We start from the raw sequence: 23076 nt of genomic DNA on the forward strand, positions 1-23076 counted from the left end.
AAGTATCATGATTCAAAAGAAAAAAAAAACTTCTCTATTCTATTGGATAAATTTTAAATTTTGTCTCTCTCCATTGTTCCTTCAATCAAAATTTCAATTTTTTCCTTCACCCTCCAATTTCTTTCCTTCATTTCAAATTGGTCATTTGAATTCAATGTTAATGTCCTTTCACCGTAGAATAATTTTATAACAACATTCAAATCATTATATAAATACTATTTTACAAGCATAATCATTAAACTGTTTATTAAGATAATTTCCACAGATAAAAAACTACATATTAAAAAGTTATAAATTGTATAATTAACCGGTACTAAATTCAGTGTAAATGTTTAGGTTTATACTGTATCGACAATTTTATTTATTTATTTTTCAAGATAATTAGGTGGTAGAAATTCTTTTTTTTTTCTATTAATACATTTTAAGGACAAAGCAATGCATCTAAAACACTATATAAGTATTAATATGTTACTGGATTTTGAATTTCTTTATAGTTTATAATTAGATCACTAAACTAAACATTTGAAATTAGACTTTAATTTTCTAAAAGTTTTGCAACTTGTGTTAAGTTATTCAATTATAATTTTTTGTAATTACGGACCTAATCTGGTGTAAAATAATAATAATTAAGAACCTAATTTTAATTTTTAAAAAAATAAATAACTTGCTAACGTATTAAAACTTCTCGTTAAATTCGCATAAAATCTCTTCCATGAATATTCTTAAAAAAAATTTTCTTGACCCCTTAGATCTTTCGGTCTATTTTTTTTTATAAATCAAATCAAATTTTAATATTTTTAAAATGTGAATAGTTAAAAATTTGTTGTGATTTTATAGAAATTAAAGTTATTCAATTATAATTTTTGTAATTACGGACCTAATCTGGTGTCAAAAAAATTAAGGACCTAATTTTAAATTTTTTTAAAAATCAATAACATACTAATGCATTAAAACCTCTCATTAAATTCGCATAAAATCTCTTCCATGGGAATATTCTTAGAATTTTTTTCTTGACACCTTGGATCTTTTGGTCTATTTTTTAAAATTAAGTTTTAATATTTTAAAAATATGAATAGTTAAAAATAACTTTATATTAAAAATATAAGTTATTCATTATAAATTTAAAATATAATTCATATGATAAATTTTTTTTTATCATTATAAATTTTAATAATAATAATAATATACTTTATATTTAAAAATAAGCATTTATAATAAATTTTAATTATATAAAGTAAAATTTTATTATATGTATTGAACCAACAAAAATATTCAGAAACATATCATAACTAACGGGGTGAGATTTTTTTAAAAAAAAAATATTAAAGAATCATGAACATAATGCAGAAATAAAGAATAAACACATTAGTATATTCTGAATCCATTTCTATTTTTTTTTTCTTTTTCACATATTATCATAGAAGAAATGAGTAGATTTTAAAAACTAGGTGAACAACTTTTTTCTAAATTTTAATTATATTAATCGTGTTTCTATTTAAACTAATATAATATGAAACTATCTGTAAAGAGTATATTCAGCAGTTAGAAAACTGAATCAAACGTAAATTGCGTGAATATGAATGTTGTTTTCCTTCAAAAATCAGCGGCTATTTTCTCTTTCTTAAAAAGTTGTTGTTGAATAAATATATGATTGTTCTGTTTTCATTCATAAATTAGCAGATAGCTCTTTCGGTTTGTGTAGGAGTTCACTGCAAAGCCTTGCCTAACCGCTGCAGTTTTCTCAGGTCGGGTTGAGGGCTACCGTCGAAGCCGGAACCTGTGCTATCGGAGGGCTACTCCTTCTCCGCCGTTGACTGATCCGATGACCTTAAATGCCTGGCTTCCTCCAATGTCTTTGTCAGTATTAAGGTTTAGGTTTCCAAAGTTTCTTCCTTTTTATGCAAATGCAACCTTCCACTCTCAATCTCTCAATCACGACGATGCCGTTGCCTCATTCAATCGCATGCTCCATATGCATCCTTCCCCACCCATCTTCCATTTTGGCCACATTTTGGGATCCCTTGTCAAGATGAACCATTACCCAACTGCTATTTCCCTTTCCAAACAATTGGAATTCAAAGGTATTACACCAAATATTGTTACTTTGAGCATCCTCATCAATTGCTTCTGCCACCTCGGTCACATCAATTTTGCCTTTTCTGTGTTTGCCAAGATTCTCAAAATGGGATATAAGCCAGATGCAATAACCCACACAACACTCATCAAAGGTTTATGTCTTTGTGGTCAGCTTAGGAAAGCACTGCACTTTCATGATTGCGTTAAAGCTCAAGGATTTCAGTTGGACCATGTTAGTTATGGGACTTTGATCAATGGTCTATGTAAATCAGGAGAAACAAAGGCCGCCATACAGTTGCTCAAAAGGATTGAAGGGCATTCAATTAAGCCTGATGTGGTAATGTATAACACAATCATTGACGGCTTATGCAAAAATAAACTTGTTGCTGATGCCTGTAATTTGTATTCTAAAATGCTTATCAAAAAGATTTCTCCGGATGTTGTCACTTTCAATAGTTTAATGTATGGCTTTTGTATTATGGGTCATTTCAAAGAAGCAATTGCTTTGTTAAATGATATGAAATTAAAAAATATCAACCCAGATATTTATACCTTCAACATATTGGTTGATGCGTCATGTAAGCAAGGAAAGATAAAAGAAGCTAAAATTGTGATAGCTTCGATGGTAAAATCAGATGTGGAACCTAATGTTATTACTTATAATACATTAATGGATGGATACTGCATGGTTAATGAAGTGAGAAAAGCAAAGCATGTATTCAACACTATGTCCGAAATAAGAGTGGCACCTGATGTTTATAGCTATACTATCATGATTGATGGATTATGTAAGAAGAAAATGGTAGATGAAGCCATCAATCTTTTTGAAGACATGCAACGCAAAAATATGATTCCTGATACAGTAACTTATACTTCACTTATTGATGGTCTGTGCAAATCGGGAAGGATAGCTGATGTTTGGGATCTTGTTGATGAGATGCATTGTAGAGGTCAACCTGCCAATATAATTACCTACAGTTCCTTATTGGATGCTTTATTCAAAAATGGTCATCTAGACAGAGCAATTGCATTATTCAAGAAAATGATTAGTTGGAGAATTCAGCCAAATAAGTACATATACACAATACTTATTGATGGACTGTGCAAAGGTGGAAGACTCAAGAAAGCACAAGAAGTTTTTCGGTATCTTTTGATTAAAGGCCATAATCTGAATGTCGTGACATATAATTCTATGATCAATGGACTTTGTAAAGTGGGGTTGTTTGATGAAGCATTGGCCTTGCAGTCAAAAATGGAAGAGAAAGGTTGCATCCCTGATGCTATAACTTTTGAAATAATTATTTCTGCTCTATTTGAAAAAGACGAGAATGATAAGGCAGAGGAACTTCTCCGAGAAATGATTGCTAGAGGCTTATTGTAAGTGTTAAATCAGGTGAGATGCTTTCTAGTTACTAATAAATAACTCATTGAAAGCAAAAAGTAGTCAATCATTCATTATAACTCATTGAAAGCAAAAAGTAGTCAATCATTCATTCTCTTTATTCGTATTTACTATTCCTTACCTACTTTCAATTGTTTATATATGCAATTGTGTTCCAATGAATCAGCTTCTTTAATCTACTGATGGTCATTATGTTAACTATTTTCAATCCAATTCTGACTAATCTGTGTTTCATCTTGGGTTTAGGGTGAAATTTTTCAGTCAGTTTAATTTCGTCTCTTATTTTACTAGGATATTTTTCTATCATTCTGTTGTGTTTTACATTTTTCTCAACAAAATTGTTAAAGCTTTTTAAAGGACCAATTCATTTTTTTTCCACACTCTACCACTGATAGGATGAAAACTAAAGACTCTATTATTTTGACAATATCTTATAGAACTACCATTACATTCCTCACAGGGTAGTTAATTTGTCCATGTTAACAATGTGGGGTAAATAATTTATTTCTGTTTATGCAGGAGATAGTTGGATTCTAAGGAGCAGCTGCACTAAGGCAATATCTATAGTAGATGCGGACAGGTTAATTAGCAAAAAGCACTAGTGTTTGTTCTTGTCAATAAAAGCTAGGAGCCTAACATTGAAAATTTGATGGTTAAATTTTGCATATATTCAATAACCAGTAGATTTTTTTCATCTAACAATCAAATGATTGTATTGAATTTCAGTAAAATTTCCATTTTGCAAGTGATTTTTCATTTCAATTACCATGGAATGCATCATGCCAATTTGTGCTTTAAGCTACCTGGCTTTGTGAATTTGGAGGAAAGGGCTATGATTGAACTACTTGTTGGAGACAAGCTTGTTGTGGCCATGCAAATATCAATCTAGACAGAAACCAGAAGGCTGTGTTTCACTCTGTTCTTCTGTGTGGGGAGTGCTTATGACTTATTAGCTCTTTGGTTTTTGTTATTTTCCTGGTTTGTGTAAGCTACCTTTGTTGTTAGGCAATGAAAGGTGCTGATTGCATTTTCAAAAAACCTGTGGTCTAGGGTCATGAGTCTTCTGGAATTGTAGATGACATAGCATTCAAGTTAAATCTCTTAAGTAGGGACAGGGTGGCTCGAGCCTCAATTCAGTTGTCAAATATTCAATTTTTGCAAAGATGGCTGCTAGAATCTCTGTCACCTGATGGAATCTTTTGGTTTTGCTGCCTCTACATTAAACTACAGTTATCTTGCCAATAAGGTAAAGTTTTTTTTAACTCAAGAGCCATTCTTTTTATACTGTTAAATGTTGCCCGAAGATAACTTATTTGTAAAATGAAGTGCATAAATAATGTTGTATATACACTTAGGTTTCATATACACAAACCCTTGTTTCTAGCTGTGGTATATACAAGTATACAGTTGAAAAGACCTTCATTTCTAGAATTACAGTCAGTAGGTTTAATAAACATTGAGTTCACAATTGTATCAAATTAATATATTATAATAATGCTTGGCCAACTTAAGTTATGCCTCCGCTAGTGTAGATGTTAGCAACACAACCTATGAGTCCAGACCCAAAAGAGAAACTAAGCGGCCCATGAAATTGCAAGACTGTATCTAATATCATGAGGAGTATCAAATAGGATAATAGCTATATAATTTCTGCATTTCTTTGTTTTATTGCATTTTTTTATTATATTCCTCTGTTACTACACTTTATATTCTTTTTTGTTACAGAATTTTGTGGAAAGCCACATATTGACTCACTGTACTGGTTATATAGTACCAATGATTGGGAATGAATGGACCGAAAAGATAATCAATCCGTAGCCTATTCTAGAATAGTTTTAGATATTTATCAGATCATAGCAGTATCTTATCAATTGGTCTGACCTGCCTTCCCTCCAGCCGTTTATTTCATGCTTGTGCAGAAACCCTTTTTGTAGCATAGCTGGCTTCTTCACGTAAACATTGCAAGATACAAATTTAAAATCAAGGCTTTAACGTAAAATATGCTTATTGTTGCTCACAGTTACTTGCATAAAGTTGGATAGATCTTGTATTGCTGCAAAATCTATAGAGATTGTTGAGACACATCAAAGTACAAGTGGCCAGAATATTTTGATATGAAGATATTTGATTCATTGGAAAGCAATATTGACTATGACTGTCATCTGCAAGGTACCTCGTGGTGAAATTGATGCTTTTTGCTGACCCGTGTAACACAGTCTTCTTGGTAAGTGATCACTTAAGAGGATTCTGAACTGGTGAATGCCTAGTTCTATGTCTAACCTCATACGATTCATTGGTATATTTTACCAAAATGATTTTCTCACGGTTAGTTCCCAAGTTTTCATTTTTAAATTTGTCCCCCGTGGATAACAATTAGACTTCACTTAAACCTTCTTGATTGTTTCGCCTATCGAACAAAACAATATCGGTCTCCATGTGTAAGGATTTTGATTCATATTTCCCCTTGAAATGGATGTTCAATTTCAAAGAACTTGTATAGTCTTTATAAATCAACTCGAGATGGTGTAGTTGAGCTTGTGCACTGTGGAACCAAAGATCAAGTAGCTGATTTGGTGACAAAACAACTCAAACTGGAAGCTTTTCAAAAAATGTGAGATCGCCTAGGTGTATGTTTCAAAGCAACTACTTTAATCTTTATGTTATGTTCTGATTAAGATAATTATCTCGTGATTCCTGATAAATGTTAATCTTAAATTTTGATATTTTTGTTCCTTAGGCTTACCCTGTTATTGGGTGATCTTTCTTATTTGTGTCCTAGTTCTGGAACACATATTTCGTCTCTCTTGTTAGATAGATCATTAAGTAATAGTATGGCAACGTAACAAAACTAGACTAATGGACAAAATTTTAGGTATTTACAAAATGCAGAGGGGAAAAGTGAGGATTTTAAAAGTCAAGAGGAAAAATAAAAGTTGACAATTTTATTGAAACGAAAGACACCGTTAACTCAAGAAAAAATAGTAATGTTGCACAACTAAAATACAAAAAGCTAAAGTTGCCAAAGCTGGTTACACTGGAAAGGTTGAGTCTTCATCTACTAAATCTGTTTTAGCATCTTAATATATGGCTAATTAATTACTATTACCACAGGTTGTAATTGGGATGGACGTTGCTGCTTCAGAATTTTATGGCAGCAAGGACAAAACATATGACTTGAATTTTAAGGAAGAGGTTGAAAGATTACAAATTTTTTCCCATTTTTTCCTTAAATTTTCATCTTCCTCAGTTGAGAAGTATTTCTTTGTCAAATGCTTTAACTATAAAATTGACTACCTTATTGCAGAACAATGATGGATCACAAAAAATCTCAGGAGACAGCTTGAAGAATGTGTACAAATCATATGTGACAGATTATCCAATTGTGTCCATTGAGGATTCATTTGACCAGGATGACTGGGAGCACTATGCAAAATTAACGGCTGAAGTTGGTCAGCAGGTGCAAATTGTTGGTGATGATCTCCTTGTCACCAATCCAAAGGTATGATATATTAACTTCAAAACCTGTGGGCTATGTTCTGCAAACATGCATCATTTTGACAATATTCTGTCTATTATTAACTCTGCAGCGTGTGGAGAAAGCAATTCAGGAGAAGGCTTGCAATGCCCTTCTGTTGAAGGTAAATTAACTTTTGCCTTTTCCATGTTAATTAGGTTATGATTTTAATCTGAAGTTCTCTATCAACTATAACTAGGAAATTTATTTATTTATTTATATGAATGTCAGGTGAATCAAATTGGTAGTGTAACTGAAAGTATTGAAGCTGTGAGAATGTCTAAAAAAGCTGGTTGGGGTGTCATGACTAGCCACAGGAGGTACTTGATGTCTAAAAATGTTTCATTGTTTTTCTTTATCCCCTTCTATCCATTTGTTCTGTTTTCCGACATTGTATTATTCTTTGCATGTGCTTACTAATGTGTTCCATCTTGGTTTTTGTAGCGGTGAAACTGAGGATACGTTCATCGCTGACCTCGCAGTTGGGTTAGCAACTGTAAGTTGCTAGAAGCTTGTTTAATCGTATCATCTTCTCTTTTTGGTTCCAGTGGTGCCTTTTCGGATAAATTGTGTATATATTTTGAAACACGAATTTTTTACTTTAAGCTGATAGCTGATATAATTTGATCATCTTTTGTGGATTATTTAACAGGGGCAAATCAAAACTGGAGCTCCCTGCCGATTTGAAAGGATGGCCAAGTACAACCAGGTAAAAACCGCCAAGATTATCATTTCTTTTTTCTTTTTCAGATGAACTGAGTTACTTGAATACCTTGGAAACAATTGTCACTTACCCTTCTCTGGGCTGTGTTATTGCAGCTTCTGAGGATTGAGGAGGAACTTGGTTCTGCTGCTGTGTATGCTGGTTCCAAATTCAGAGCCCCAGTGGAACCCTACTGATTGTTGTTTAGCACAGGATCACTAAGCAGCATTTGAATAAGATTCTGTGGGGCTTTTGTATTTTTGCCAAAATTAAACTAGTCTTCTTTTAAGAGAATATAGGTTTTTTGAGCGTGGGATTTTGAAGCGAGAAAATAGGGCACTATATTTTTCTCTATGGTTTGGCTTGTTGGAATATTATCAACTATTAATACAAATCCTTATGAATTATGTCTAAACTGGTTTTCCTGCAATCACACTATGTTATCTATCAAATTTGGTTTCCATAACTTCAAATGGTAATAACTCTCGAATAAGTAACTTCTTCAACAAGATTTTAATCAACAAACATACTTTTATTAATGGGACTTTAAATTTATTAACTTGAATTCTTTAGTTTTTAATATAAACTAGCAACTTGGTTTTTAACTTGAGAATTTATTTATACCATGATTTTTACTAACTTTTGTTACTATTTTGCAACAATATGACATGTATTGAACATCTTGAATTACAATTACTAACATGTTATATGTATTCATTTGATGTTGATGTAAGAATGTAAATGTTTAATCGAAAATAACACTAATTAAAACATGTATAAGATTATATAGAATACAGTTTTAATTAATAGAATTTTAAATGAAAAAAGATGAGAAATATAAATTGGGTTAGAAAGATGAGAATTTTAATCGAGAGAAAGGAAGAAAGAAAGAAAATTAAAAGAAGAAATTTATTTGACAAATGAGTATTGAATAAAAAATTGGACAATAACATACACTTCATTCTTGGAAAAAGACACGGTAACTATGTGTTTATTTTTGGTTTGGATGAAGAAAAAAAAAGTAATATTCTAATAAAACATAAAAAATTTATACTTCTAAATTTTTTTATGAATAACTAAATTAATTTTAACTATTCTCAAAATCATGATTTTTTATCATGATTTCTAATCTTTACCCAAAAAAAATAAAAAATCATGATTTCTAAATATGTTATTTTCAAGTATCATGATTCTAAAAAAAAAAAAAACTTCTCTATTCTGTTGGATAAATTTTAAATTTTGTCTCTCTCCATTGTTCCTTCAATCAAAATTTCAATTTTTTCTTTGACTCTCCAATTTCTTTCCTTCATTTCAAATTGGTCATTTGAAATTCAATGTTAATGTCCTTTCACCGTAGAATAATTTTATAACAACATTCAAATCATTATATAAATACTATTTTTCATGCATAATCATTAAACTGTTTATTAAGATAATTTCGATAGATAAAAAACTACATATTAAAAAGTTATAAATTGTATAATTAACAGGTACTAAATTCAGTGTAAATGTTTAGGTTTATACTGTATCGACAATTTTATTTATTTATTTTTCAAGATAATTAGGTGGTAGAAATTCTTTTTTTCTATTAATACATTTTAAGGACAAAGCAATGCATCTAAAACACTATATAAGTATTAATATGTTACTGGATTTTGAATTTCTTTATAGTTTATAATTAGATCACTAAACTAAACATTTATAATTAGACTTTAATTTTCTACAAGTTTTGCAACTTGTGTTAAAAAATAAAAATTCGTGGTGGTTTTTATAGAAATTATAGTTATTCAATTATAATTTTTTGTAATTACGGACCTAATCTGGTGTAAAATAATAATAATTAAGAACCTAATTTTAATTTTTTAAAAAATAAATAACTTACTAACGTATTAAAACCTCTCGTTAAATTCGCATAAAATCTCTTCCATGCGAATATTCTTAGAATTTTTTTTCTTGACCCCTTAAATCCTTCGGTCTATTTTTTTTATAAATCAAATCAAATTTTAATATTTTTAAAATGTGAATAGTTAAAATTTTTTTGTGGTTTTATAGAAATTAAAGTTATTCAATTATAATTTTTGTAATTACGGACCTAATCTAGTGTCAAAAAAATTAAGGACCTAATTTTAAATTTTTTTAAAAATCAATAACATACTAATGCATTAAAACCTCTCATTAAATTCGCATAAAATCTCTTCCATGCGAATATTCTTAGAATTTTTTTTCTTGATACCTTGGATCTTTCGATCTATTTTTTTAAATTAAGTTTTAATATTTTAAAATACGAATAGTTAAAAATAACTTTATATTAAAAATATAAGGTATTCATTATAAATTTAAAATATAATTCATATGATAAATTTTTTTATCATTATAAATTTTAATAATAATAATAATATACTTTATATTTAAAAATAAGCATTTATAATAAATTTTAATTATATAAAGTAAAATTTTATTATATGTATTGAACCAACAAAAATACTGATCATAAAAAGGTTATAAAAATAAATAATTTATATAATAATCACAAATATTATGTATGTGTGTTTAAAACTTTATAATAAATAATTCAAATTCATATTAATATTAATTTTTAATTAATTAATGAATAGTGCAGTAATATTTAACATGATGTAGGGTTTAAGGTTTAATCATCAATCTAGTGAAATAATTTAACTAGTTCATTAATATTCAGTATATTAAAGTTATTTTATTTCTGAAGATGTAATAAATTGTATGTTATGAACATGTATTGGTATTACATTTATAGTATGTTTGGGGAAAAAGAACTTCCTGTAATTTCAGCTGTTTTTGAAAGGAAAAGTTGTTTGTGAAAAAAAGAAGAAAAAAAACAAAATGGTTAGGACAATAACTTAACTTTATAAGCAATTTTTTTTCTTCTAAAAAAATAAGTTGTTTTCTTTAATTAAAAAATATAAAGCTTGTAATTATTTTTTCAATTTTTTTTCTTTTACAAATAATTTACTATATAAAAGAGTTGTTTTTTTTTTTTCTTCTTTATGTACTTAAGTAAAATTAAACATTTCAAAATTATTTTCGAGTAAATTTGGTTAAACAAAAATATAATCGATAATTAAAATAAGAAAAATAAAATATTTACCTAATTTTGGTTATTTAGAAAATAATTGAATTTTTTGAGCAATGAAGGCAAAGGAAGGTGAAGATTTGGAGCAGCGAGAATGTGTGGGAAGGGAAAGTGAGGACTACGTCACGCTTTCTCTCTCTTTCTCTCTGTGATTGCGATTCTTGTTCTTTCTCACAACAACACAACTTGGATCTCTCTCTCAGATGGAAAGCGCTTCAGAGCTTGTGGAATTTCCTCTGTTGCTTACGCCAATCGATTCCAACTACAGAGCATGCACCATTCCCTACAGATTCCCCTCCGACAACCCCCGCAAGCCCACTCCCACCGAAATCTCTTGGATTGATCTCTTCCTCAACTCAATCCCCTCTTTCAAGTGCGTTACCACTTCTCTTTGCTCTAAAACTTTTTTTTTTTTTTTTTTTTGCTGCCCGATTCGCGGTTTTTCATCTTTCATAGCATACCCTTTTGCTCGTTTTAACCGCCAATGGCTTCTTTTGTTCTCGATTATGGTAAAAATTGGTGCTTTTTATTTTTTAGATTGATTAAAAAAAATGGGTCCTTTTGTTTTCTTCCCCCTGTGGGGTTTTGCTCAGGGTACTCATTTCGTGATATTTGATTATTCGTTTTTTTATTTTTATTTTATTTATTTAAGTAAGAAGGTATAACTCATTTTCACGCTAGGTAGGGTAAAGTGTTTCTCCAATTGTAGCTCCATGTCCAAACCAAAGATCGAATTTCGGTTTTTGGCTGACCGGCACATCTACTACCAAATCACTTGTGCTAACCACTTTTCGATGATTATGCAAATTTTATGATAATCAGAATTGTGCAGGGGACCATGATGAAACTCCAATTTCATTGCATACCAACTTCATAAGTACCTAAAGATCTTTACCTAAGTGCAAATTTTAATACTGCTATTACTGTTATAGTTACGACTTGTATTTGTTTATGTATGTTTATGGGTATGTATGTATACTAATTTATTTGATTTGTTTTCTAATTGCATTATAAATTAAGTCGAGCTTTCTAGTCTTGTAGTTGGATTTGGTTTTTAATTACGATTTTCATTTTTAACCGATATGTGTTTGGAATGGTTGTATATATGCTGGTGGTGACCGGTGAGGGATGAACAGCATTTTCAGGTGGCAACATTATTACCATTTGTTAGTTTCTTAGCTTTCAGAATAGCACCTTGAAATTATTTGTAAAATTTAACTTCTGCAGGGAGTTACTGCCAAAGTGGTTGGACAATTGGGGCTCCAGTTGTTCTTCCTATTTCTTATCACTGGGTTAGGGTTTGTTTTGTTCTTCTTGTGACTTTCTAGAGGTTGCAACCCAAAGTCCAAAACTTGCATATAAAGGCTGATGTTAGAGTTGTTATAAGATAAGTAATAGTAAAGATGCTTTATGAGCAGTTGAGTGTTTGGCGAACGTTAACTATGAGCGTCATTAATGTTAACAAAGGATCAAAATGTCCATGATCATAGTAAAGTCTATAGCAAATAAATGTTTCAATTGTTTTAAATTTTTAATAATAATTTGTGAATTTATTGATGTACTTTTCTTCTATTCTGAATCAACCTAAAACCACCAACTGGCCAATCGATTTGTCTGTCTCTCTTAACGCATATTTATTAGCCTGTCTTTGCTCAATTTACTAACTTTCGAGAGTTGCTTCTTTCTAATTAAGTCAATTAGAAGTACTCATAGATGGAAATATTAAAACAACCATCAATGGATTTTTTAGTGAAATATGTGATTTTTTTTTTCATATTATTGCAAGAATTTCATTATTGGTGTCTTTTGTGTTTACAATTTACATCATCATTTAGCCTTGATTTGACAGGAAGCGCGCAGAGAATGATACTTCTGTTCCTGATGCTGCAAGTAAAGCTGAAAAATTTGCTGAAAGGTGATTCCATTCTTCTTATTTCTATCACATAATAACTCATGGATTTAATAATTGTGTATTTTATTTTTGCATTCCCTACAAAAGATACACTGACATACTGGAAGATTTGAAGAAAGATCCTGAAAGTCATGGTGGGCCTCCTGATTGCATTGTATGTTCTATACTAAAGCTAAAATTATACCCTAATCCCCACTCCCCTGAAAAAGGAATTAGAAGAAAAAGCAGCAATTTGGTGGTGTGTTTAATTTCTTTCATTGTTTTTTTATTTTTATTTTTTTGTTGTCCTTTCTGGTTGGTGGTTGGGGCAATTTTCCAGCTTCTCTGCAGACTTCGTGAGCTAGTGCTAAGAGAATTGGGATTCAGAGATATTTTCAAAAAAGTCAAGGTAGATTTAACTGCTATTTGGGATGCCATTTGTTACTTCTATGCTGCTATGGATAAAAAAAAATGTTCAATAAAATTGTGTGCCTGTCTGATTGTAGTTTAATAAATTTAACATCTTGCATAAATTATGGAGGAAAATTTAATGGAATTGTTTTCAGATTTAGTTGGTTGAAAAGCTTTACAGATCATTAGCCAAAGTTGAGAAGAACTTAAACCTACGTTGTTATCAATTTTAATTAAGGAGGGCTGGGGTGGTAACATGACATTATTAATTCTCAATTTAGTTTTATTTCACCCAAGGTAGTTTACTCTTTTCTAATTGATTGCAATAGGATGAAGAAAATGCAAAAGCCATTTCACTATTTGAGAATGTTGTTCGTCTTAATGATGCCATTGAAGATGAAGGCAAGCGACTTGAGAATCTAGTTAGAGGAATTTTTGCTGGAAATATATTTGATCTTGGTTCTGCACAGGTAGGATGATCTATTATGCATTCTTTTGATAACTTTGCATGACTATATTAAGACTCTGCCAAACCAGACTACACCTACTTGTTCATTCAAAATTTCAAATGTCAATTATACTTGGTTAAGTTGCAATCTCTATCTGAATATTCTGTTATGTTGCATGTCACAGTACCAACCCCTTTATCCATTCCTTCCTCTTTCCCATCATTTGGTTTAGTTTAGTTCCTGTGATGTGTGAAGAATAAGGGCTAATTATCCTTAAAATAAAATATTCCTCATCTTTCCTTAGTTGGTTGCTGGTAGTAGTAGTACTACCACTGTCTATTTGTCACTGGTGTTATCCCATTTTCTGATATTATTTGGTTTAGTTCCTCATTGTTGTGTGAAGAATGGTGTGGCAAATTATCCTTAGTTAAAATACAATGTTCCTTATCAACTTCTCTTGGTTGCTGTAATTTTGCATGGGTATATTCTTAAAACTTTACTTTCATCTGAATTTATTTTCCTTCTAGAAGAAAACTGTTCTTCTATTTCTCACAATCATATGCATTAGTGTGTAAAAGTAAAACTTATCTATTTGTACTTTATGTATTACCTTATTGTTTTCACAATTTCTTGAAGCTTGCAGAGGTTTTCTCTAAGGATGGAATGTCCTTTTTGGCTAGTTGTCAAAATCTTGTTCCTCGACCTTGGGTTATTGATGATCTTGACACTTTCAAAATTAAATGGAGCAAGAAGCCATGGAAGAAGGCAAGTTTCATATGTATAAAGAGATACAATTTTATCATTACTTATTGAAATTTTGTCTTCTGGCATATTTTCTACTGTTGTAATATGTGCCTTTTTATCATGGCAGGTTATCATATTTGTAGATAACTCTGGTGCAGATATCATTTTGGGTATTATGCCATTTGCAAGAGAACTACTTCGGCGTGGGAGTCAGGTTTGCTGACATTTTATTTATTTATAAATGAAAAAAATCATTTAAATGAAGATAAAAATATGACAACGAGATGGATAAAAAGGAACCTTTATTAATACAAGAACAAAACATATAAAGCAGAAGAAAAAGAAAATCAACGTAGCAAAGCTGTCCAATCACTAACAAGGGTTTCCTCAATTACAAAGTGCCTTACTAAAAAATAGGACTCAAATGCATAAAATTTTACCAAATCAAGTTCTATGCCATTGAAATGTCTTTCAAAATACTAGAGTTATTGTCCACATGGACCAAACTGTAACATTGGTAGCGCACTGCCGCAAGTATTTTTGCATCTTTACATTTACCAAAGCCATTAAAGCAAATTTTTGTGATATTTTAATTCAAAATCAATCATTTGAATTCTAATATGTGAATAAAACGTGTCAATGATTGTCTTGTTGTAGATGTTCATTAGTCTTTTTCTTTTTTCATTTTAATTATATGTTTGAAATTGAAACTTCTTCTGATATGCTGTTCTTACAGCTGCCATCTTCAACGTATTTTATGTGATTCTCTATGAATGCAGGTTGTATTGGCTGCTAATGACTTACCATCCATCAATGATGTGACTTGTTCTGAGCTAGTTGAAATTATAGCAAAGGTAATGAAGATAAGTTTTATATAATGTTTTTTGAAATTGCCATATACTCTGCTAACTCTGTGGTGTTGGCTTCCACTTATCCAGTTAAAGGATGAAGAAGGACAGCTTGTGGGTGTCAGTACTTCAAATCTTTTAATTGCCAACTCTGGCAATGATTTACCTGTAAGAAAATGAGCAATGATTTTTGTTATTTATGAAAATTATGGTATTTGAACATTTGATATAAGATCATTAACCTGTATGATGATTACATCTTTCTTGATTTGTTGAATGTTGCAGGTTATTGATCTTACAAGAGTATCACAGGAGCTTGCTTACCTTGCCAGCGATGCAGATCTTGTCATCTTAGAAGGGATGGTAAGTTTTCCCCTCGATATTGTTGGAAACTTTTTCTCAATTGATGGATTAATTGATAGATGCATTGCTGAGCTTTGATACTCTAAGTTAGGCAACAAGGGAAATAGTATTAGCACTACTGAATGTCACAGGCTAGTGCTGGTCGTGGATTAAAAAATTGGCTCTGAAAAGTTAGAACACAACAGTTTTTGGACTTTGAGCAACACCTTCTGATGTTGACTTTAAAAATCTTATAAAATTGAGGGAAAGTTCTTGAAAGAATGCTGGTATGAATCATCTAACATTTCTGGTAAAAAAAAATGTAAAATCTTAGATGCTATGGAAACTCAGATTAGTTATTTTGCTCAATAGAAACATCCAATTAGAATGGAAGAAGTCTATTTACATATCATCTTGGATTTGTTAGGCATCAAATCATAGAATTTTTTGGACTACACAATTCAAGGAAAGCAAGTTTCATTCCTTTAAGGATTTAAAACTATTTTGCTAGTGTATGGAAACGGGGAAAAATGACAACTTATAAGTCTAAGATAACATAAAAGTGGTTCACAAATGGGATTAATTGCCTGTGTTAGAGATGTATTCTTGCTAATAATTGTTAGTTACACATTCTGTTAGTTTGCCGAGTCAACACCTTATTCTTATTTACACCTTCTGTTATTAGTGTGATGTGTCAGCACTATAATGTAACTTGCTTGAGACTATAAGACTCTCTATAGTCTGTATAAATGGAGCCCTCACTTTATTGTGAATAATACAATTTTACTTCAGATATATTTTAGTTTCTTTGAATCTTTTATGGCATCAGAGGAAGTTGAGGTAGAAAGATGATAAGATAATCTATGGGGCATTTTTCCTTGGCTTGCCACGGGAGATCCTTATGGCAAGACAAAAAAAAAGAAAAAGAAAAAAGAACTAACTGATCTTGAAGTTCCCGGGTGCAGTACTCGGAATTCTCTATTCCTTGGGTTTTTATAGGATAGAGAAAGGAATAGGATCAGTGTCTCAAGGCTAACAACAAAACAATACAATCAATGCGCCTTAAGCACAAGTTCAACTTGCTGCTTCCAAACAAGAAAATTCTTTTCATCAAACTTCTCCGAGATCACGTAAGAGAAGGTAACTGACAGCGTAAAACTCTAGTTAATTTCGGATAGCAAAGTAGGGCGGTCAACCTCAAAAATGGGATAACATTGTAGTTGGATATATATATATATATACAAAGTATTATATCGCTCAATAACTTTATATTAAATGTAAGTTTTATAAATCCAACCGTTAGATTGAAAATTCTTTACTCTTAGATCATATATATAAAATTTTATATTAATCTAAAATAATTTGATACTTCATTTTTATCAAATAAAATTGACGTAATATATACATTTTAAAATATAATAAAATATGAACACTTTTATTATCTTCAAATTGTTTTAATTTTAACAAAATTTTCAATGGTTGAATTTACAAAATTCACATTTAATATAAAGTTGTTAAGTGGTGTAATACTTAATAAAAATTACACTAGTGTCATTTGAATCCTCTTATATATATATAATTCAAAAATAGAAAAATAACTCAAAATTCATACATTAATTGTTTTTAATAATAAAAATTCATAGTACTTAAACAACACTTAATAGAAATAAAGTGTTTAAAGCCTTAAACCATCTAAAGTTAAAGCTTAAATTAACTAATTACTAAGTAATTGGAAAAATAAACATTAAAATTCAAATAGATAATTGTTTTTTACTTATTGTATCATATATTATTTTTAACTAATTTATTATATTTTATGTTTTACATAGCTTTTTTTTACTACATTATATGCTATGGTTATTTAAAAAACAATTAAAAAGTGTAACTTGTATATATGAAATTTATAAATAACTTATGTGAGATATAGAAAATTTAATTTTCTTAAAAAAATATAATGAGAGTATAGTTAGGTATTATCTAAAATTTATTGAGGTGATTTTGAAATTTGCAATTGTTTTTTTTTTCTTTCTATTCAATCAATAAATAAAATGCAGAAGAAATTTATTAAAAATAATGGAAAAAATTAATGTATAATAATTTTTAATAATTTTCTTTTGCCTAAGATTTTTATTTGATAAAGATGGTTTTAAAAAATCATTTTTAAATTAAAATGGATACACGTATCACGTATGGCCTCGTAATAGGTTCTATCTTAAAATGAGTTGAATGGATAATATTTGGCCGAAGATCAGACTACAACACTGGATTTGCCTTGCTTTTCGGTGAAGGAGGATCTGAGGCCATAAAAGGAGCTTCTCAAGTTATGGGTACCATAAAAGATTTAATGAAATTAAAATAGATCTGAAGAGGAAAAATATATTATTCACAATGAAGTGAGAAGGAATACATTTATATACTCTATAAAAAGTTGACACCACACACTTGAACATAAACCAAATAAATAACTGAAAGTGTAACTAACAATTATAAGCAAAACTACACCACTAACAAAGTTATAAATGTTCTTTTATCCTTCATTCTTTTAGACTAACTTCTAGAGTAGGTAGGTACGCAATAGATTTATTTCACAAAAAATTGTTAATAGCATGAAAGAAATGCATCATAAATATATTTGCACGATATTGTTGAATGCAGTTACATAACAAAATTAACTTCTATACAATTGTCTTGCATCATCATTGACATAACTTTCATCTTCCTTAACCAAATAAGTTTGACTAACTTTATCTTGACATCCATGCCAGTTTACTTGTTTCTTCTACCATGATTTGATTAAAATGAATCAAAAGTTACACAATTTTAAATCATGAACCAAAATTAAGAATATATGGTTGTTACCAAAATTTGATATTATACATTGCAATATATTATTTCATGTGCTTTCCTCACATTGCTCATGCCACCTTTAGCATTTGTTTTTAATTTTTTTGCAATTTTGTTTGTTTTTATTACTCAGTTCCTACAATTATAAAAGCAAACATCAACAAAATTGTACATAGTATAGCATATAAGAACAAGTTGAAGTAATTATTATGTAATTTCTTTGGTCATGTCGGTGTCAACAATGTTTGAACATTGACCAATGTCCTCGTTATAAAGAACATTTGTAATTATCTCCTCCTTATTTTTGTTTGGTTTGATGTGATTCCTTTTAAGCACACTCTTGTAGTCCTTCCATCTAGCTCCTAAGGTTTTTGTACCCCAAGGTTCGCCCTTGTCATAATCAAAATGGAGCTTTTCCTTAAAAAGATATCATTGAATCCAAATATGAATGTTACTAAAAAAATCATTCAGAAAAGTAGTGAGATTAAGGATTATGAAGTCTCATTGTTTATGTGTATCTAGTTTCATTGTTTGTTGTTTAATGATCTCAATATTTTAGGCCAATTATGAAGGTCAATAGAACAATATTTTGATCGTTTGGCGATCTTACTGACGAATGCATTGAACAATCATGAATTATTATTTATTCCTTATTCAATACAATTAAAGTCCACTATTATCTTAGTATCTTTTCCCAAATTTCAAACTTGATCAACATTAATATCTTGTGTTACTTCTCCAATACTAATGTATACGATAACTACGATGCAGACACCAAGTGATGTTAAACATGTGTATGAAGTAAATGCATCCACGATGCATTTAATTAATAAATATGTTCAACATCACTTGTGTTTCATCGTGTGTCAGCACCTTAGTTAGCTTGCTTGAGAGTCTATATATGCATTCCCTCTTACTTTATTGTGAATAATACAATTTTACATTTCATATCTATTTTAGTTTCTTTGAATCTTTTATCCTGTAATTACAAAATTTATATGAAAAATAAAACAAAACCGCAAAGTTATTTCTGTTCTTAGTACTTAATAGTGTGATACTGGAAAGACCTTTGAAAAAGCAATAAAATTCATTGTCAGGTCAAGCTGTTTTTTCATAGATTTGTTTAGTTTAGACTGTTAGGAGTGTCAAGTGTGAGCAGAAATCTAAATTTAGACAAAACGAGTTAATTAAGCAACATTTAAGTGTAAGGGCCCGCGTTTTTAATGTCTCAAGATTTTTGGTTGTGTGGTGTCCAGTTCATTTGTGTGTGGTTTTCACTTAGTCTATTGATAGAGATCATCTTCGTGTTTTGGACTCCTGTCACAATCCAACAGTGGTATATGATGTGAGCACGTGACTAGGTGACCGACTTTGACAAGTATTAAAAGGAAGCAGAATTGATAGTGAATTCATATAACGATTCTTGTGTCAAAAATCTTAACAACATGAAGTTTAGGAGGTGTGTCCCATTGATGATTAGCCAATGACATTACTAGCACAATGTGGCCATCAAATATCATGAATGCAAAAAACAGGCTCCTGCCCAATGGGGAGTACATGGATGGAGGTTCTCTTGCTCGATGGCGAAGATTGTTGGGACTTGGGAGTGTTAATAGTGTGAGTAAGAAGTTTTATGTAATTTGAGCCTGGGAACGTTGAATAATATTTAAATGGCGAAGACTTATACACTTAATGCCAAAGGTATAGGCTCCCTTATGTATCAACAGTTCAACACAAACACCCTTGTACCCTCTGTTTAGTGCTCCAGCATGTACATTATTTGAGTTATTTCATCTAGATTTTGACATCAACTCTTAAAAATAGTTTGGCACCATGTAGGTTATTCTAGGATATTTTCCACATTTGCAAAGACTGAAACTTATGGCCTGTTTACTTGATAAAATGTTTTCCATTTCTATTTCCTTATACAACACATTGAAAACAGAATAGAAAAAAAAAGGTAAAAATCAGGTAACGTTTGTTGGGATGCAAGCAAAGTCTCACATTATTCAAATAAGAGGATGAACATGGGTTTGTATACACACAATTGTCTCTATTGGTTGAGAGACCTTTATGGTAATGTCCAAAAGCAAAACTGTGAGGGCAGAAGGCCCAAAGCGGACAATATCTCACCAATGTGGAGACATGTGTATGCGTGTGGTAACCTCCGGTGCACAATAACGTTTTTGTTATCAAAATTAAAAATAGCCAAACAAGCAATTAGTTTCGTCATTGGTTGGATCAAAAAAGGTTTCCTCATTGGATTTCACAATTGCATTATATATCATAACCCCATCATACAAAGAAGGGTTTTCCAAATTCAAATATGAAATACTAATCTAATTCTTTTGACAGGGCCGTGGAATAGAAACAAATCTCTATGCTCAATTTAAATGTGATTCCCTCAAGATTGGAATGGTAATACACGTTACCATTCACTATTTTACCTGGCTACAATAATGAACATTTGATCTCTGATGATCCCTTATTTGTTTCTTAGGTGAAACATCCTGAGGTGGCTCAATTTCTTGGGGGGCGTTTGTATGACTGCGTATTCAAATACAATGAAGTTTCATCTTAACAAACAAGCCTTGTTCTTTTCTCTACTAAGGCTGCAATTTTTCTACCCTTAATCCTTCTACATGATACACCATTATATGCCTCTAGTTTGATACTTTTTAGAATGTCATTTTAGTGTTATAAAGGCGATATAACCCAAACTTTTAGTTGTAATAAAATTTATTCTACATGTCTTGTTATCACGCTAAAGGTAATATGCAGAAAGAAAAATGTTAACAATATACTATTTGACACCTTTTTAATGCATTTTTTTTAATTAATAGTTGAAATTCGCATAGAATTAATTAAATAGGGAATAAGGTATGCTAAAAAGGAAGTGAGACTTATTTCTTCTACTGGAGGTCATGAATTTTAACTAATAATAATAGTGTTATTACTAGTTTATAAGGAAAATTGCGTTAACTTTCCAATGTTCTTACTTTAATCCTTTATTTGTTTTTGGGTGATTTAGGAAGGTTATAACTTATAAGATATTTTCCTTGTTTGTATATTTGAGAATAGTGAAGGAGATGTAAGGAAAATCTGGGGGCTTCTCAATAATTCTTTTCCTTCTATCGTACCCGTGAATCGTGATTAGTAGTTGAGTTGAACACTTGGAAGTGTTTGTGTTTATTTGTTTTTACTTCTTTTTTGCAATCATATTTGCAGCTACAGTTCTATAATATTAGGCAGCCAATTTTATTTTAAGCCGAAGATAAATTAAAAATAAAAAAGTAGAGGATGCATTAAAGTAATTTTTTTAAAAATATGTATAAAACAAAATTATTAAGTATGTAACAGTTATCATGTATATTTCATCATAAATTAAATATTAAAAAAATTATTAAATAGAGAAAATTGTCTTTTCATAATATTTTTTTTATTTATTTTTCTTCCCTTTTTTGTATCACCAAACGAATAGAAATAAATCTTATATCATTATTTTCCAATTTCATCTATCCAAACAATATAAAATTTTGTTCCAGTCTTTTTTATAAGAAATAAACAATAATGTACTTTACGTTATCTCTTCCTGCTTTTACCTCATTTTTACTTCCTTCCTCTTTAATTCTCTCTTCTTCTTTATTTATTTATTTACTTTTAATCCGATTAAATTATAAAACACATGCAATTCTTCATGAATGGGAGCATACTTTCGAGTAATACATATGGCTTCTTACCCACAAACACGTGTGGCTTTTTATCAGAGTAATAGAAAGTTTTTTTTGTTTTTTGTTTTATACATACAAGACTATTTCAGGTAATTTGTGCATGTGAAATAGAATTACTATGATAAAACTTTTTTTCCTAAATATTTAATATACTTAAGGATTCATAGGACAATTAATTAAATTATAATAATTTAGTGTTAGTAGATAAGGTTAAATGATAAAATAATATAAAATCTAAAACAATTTATCAAAATGTATTACTTTCAGATCCAATTTTTTGTCAGTTAAACTAACAAAAATCACATCTTGCAAAAGCAAACTAGCTTTTAATGATCTGCATTGAGTCACTCCATAGATATCTATGAAGAAAAAAAACATAAATAAGATATAATTTAGCCATGAACCATTTTCCTAATGTAGAAGAATATGGAGATTGTGAGTTAGGAGAGGACAAGTGTTGATGGGCACAAGAAACAAGAAATGATCACATGTTGAGTATCTTATTTATGGCTCAACATCATCAGGAGCTGCTCTGTGGCATGCCACACCAACAACGTTCCCAATGTTTGGTGGCCGCAATAAACAAACATTCTCATATGTAATGTCAATTACGTATCATATGTATAATTGTTTTTCCTTTAACTAATGTATCACAATTCGATCTCAAATATTCATTTTTCTTTAAGAACCTCTCCTACTATAACTCAGTTTTGCTGGGTCTTTGACTGGTTGCTCAGTGTAGTTTGTATAAAAAATAACACATATTAAACAATTTTGAACCAAAATTTAATTAAGTGAATTTTATTTGATACTCTTAATTAAAAAATATCTCTAAAATAACAATTAAGAGCATAACGTATATTATATGTAAAATCATAAAAATTAAAATGTTTGTAATTAACTTTTCTGATATATGTAAAATTGGTATTTTTGTTTATATATGCATAGAAATCTTACGTAAAGTTTATGTAAGAACTAAGAAAAAGAAACCCTCTTTATCCTAATACTCGTT

General features: G+C 30.1%; 3 protein-coding genes across 9 annotated transcripts; all 3 read left to right on the forward strand.

Annotated features, from left to right (window-relative positions):
- The first annotated feature begins 1541 nt into the window (after positions 1-1541).
- On the forward strand, positions 1542-4450 carry LOC145957409 (uncharacterized). Of its 3 annotated transcripts, XR_014433560.1 has the most exons (3): positions 1543-3469; positions 3998-4058; positions 4205-4450. XR_014433560.1 is itself a non-coding variant. In XM_083073667.1 (2 exons), exon 1 carries the CDS (start codon positions 1823-1825, stop codon positions 3455-3457), a length of 1635 nt encoding a protein of 544 aa, XP_082929793.1. In that variant the 5' UTR covers positions 1542-1822; the 3' UTR covers positions 3458-3469; positions 4205-4450. The 3 variants fall into 3 exon arrangements, 2 of the variants coding, with proteins under 2 accessions (XP_082929793.1, XP_082929789.1); XM_083073667.1 differs by lacking the exon at positions 3998-4058 and having other exon boundaries at positions 1542-3469; XM_083073663.1 differs by lacking the exon at positions 4205-4450 and having other exon boundaries at positions 3998-4172.
- LOC145957415 (enolase) lies at positions 4194-8110 on the forward strand. Of its 4 annotated transcripts, XM_083073673.1 has the most exons (9): positions 4194-4724; positions 5648-5702; positions 6590-6670; positions 6783-6977; positions 7066-7116; positions 7224-7312; positions 7437-7488; positions 7645-7701; positions 7812-8110. In XM_083073673.1, exons 2-9 carry the CDS (start codon positions 5667-5669, stop codon positions 7890-7892), a joined length of 642 nt encoding a protein of 213 aa, XP_082929799.1. In that variant the 5' UTR covers positions 4194-4724; positions 5648-5666; the 3' UTR covers positions 7893-8110. The 4 variants fall into 4 exon arrangements, with proteins under 4 accessions (XP_082929799.1, XP_082929812.1, XP_082929808.1 ...); XM_083073686.1 differs by lacking the exons at positions 4194-4724; positions 5648-5702 and adding an exon at positions 5724-6105; XM_083073682.1 differs by lacking the exons at positions 4194-4724; positions 5648-5702 and adding an exon at positions 5724-6089.
- A 2745-nt stretch (positions 8111-10855) lies between these two features.
- LOC109807550 (damage-control phosphatase At2g17340) lies at positions 10856-21173 on the forward strand. Of its 2 annotated transcripts, XM_020370093.3 has the most exons (12): positions 10857-11177; positions 12654-12719; positions 12804-12870; positions 13036-13104; positions 13436-13576; positions 14192-14320; positions 14427-14513; positions 15079-15153; positions 15238-15315; positions 15433-15510; positions 20689-20751; positions 20834-21173. In XM_020370093.3, exons 1-12 carry the CDS (start codon positions 11008-11010, stop codon positions 20912-20914), a joined length of 1104 nt encoding a protein of 367 aa, XP_020225682.1. In that variant the 5' UTR covers positions 10857-11007; the 3' UTR covers positions 20915-21173. The 2 variants fall into 2 exon arrangements, with proteins under 2 accessions (XP_020225683.1, XP_020225682.1); XM_020370094.3 differs by lacking the exons at positions 20689-20751; positions 20834-21173 and adding an exon at positions 19668-20154 and having other exon boundaries at positions 10856-11177.
- Positions 21174-23076: the final 1903 nt, after the last annotated feature.

The sequence above is a fragment of the Cajanus cajan genome, chromosome 1, assembly GCF_000230855.2.
Source record: "Cajanus cajan strain Asha chromosome 1, NIPB_CcT2T_4, whole genome shotgun sequence".
NCBI lineage: Eukaryota > Viridiplantae > Streptophyta > Magnoliopsida > Fabales > Fabaceae > Cajanus > Cajanus cajan.

What these genes read in the sequence shown, in the direction of transcription:
- LOC145957409 (XM_083073667.1), top strand. Translation starts at nt 1,823, where the DNA reads ATGACCTTAAATGCCTGGCTTCCTCCAATGTCTTTGTCAGTATTAAGG.
- LOC145957415 (XM_083073673.1), top strand. Translation starts at nt 5,667, where the DNA reads ATGCTTTTTGCTGACCCGTGTAACACAGTCTTCTTG. An exon ending in ACTTGAATTTTAAGGAAGAG is followed by an intron (nt 6,671 to 6,782) that starts GTTGAAAGATTA and finishes ACCTTATTGCAG; the next exon opens with AACAATGATGGATCACAAAA. An exon ending in GTCATGACTAGCCACAGGAG is followed by an intron (nt 7,313 to 7,436) that starts GTACTTGATGTC and finishes TGGTTTTTGTAG; the next exon opens with CGGTGAAACTGAGGATACGT.
- LOC109807550 (XM_020370093.3), top strand. Translation starts at nt 11,008, where the DNA reads ATGGAAAGCGCTTCAGAGCTTGTGGAATTTCCTCTGTTGCTTACGCCA. An exon ending in GTGGGCCTCCTGATTGCATT is followed by an intron (nt 12,871 to 13,035) that starts GTATGTTCTATA and finishes GCAATTTTCCAG; the next exon opens with CTTCTCTGCAGACTTCGTGA. An exon ending in TAGTTGAAATTATAGCAAAG is followed by an intron (nt 15,154 to 15,237) that starts GTAATGAAGATA and finishes CCACTTATCCAG; the next exon opens with TTAAAGGATGAAGAAGGACA.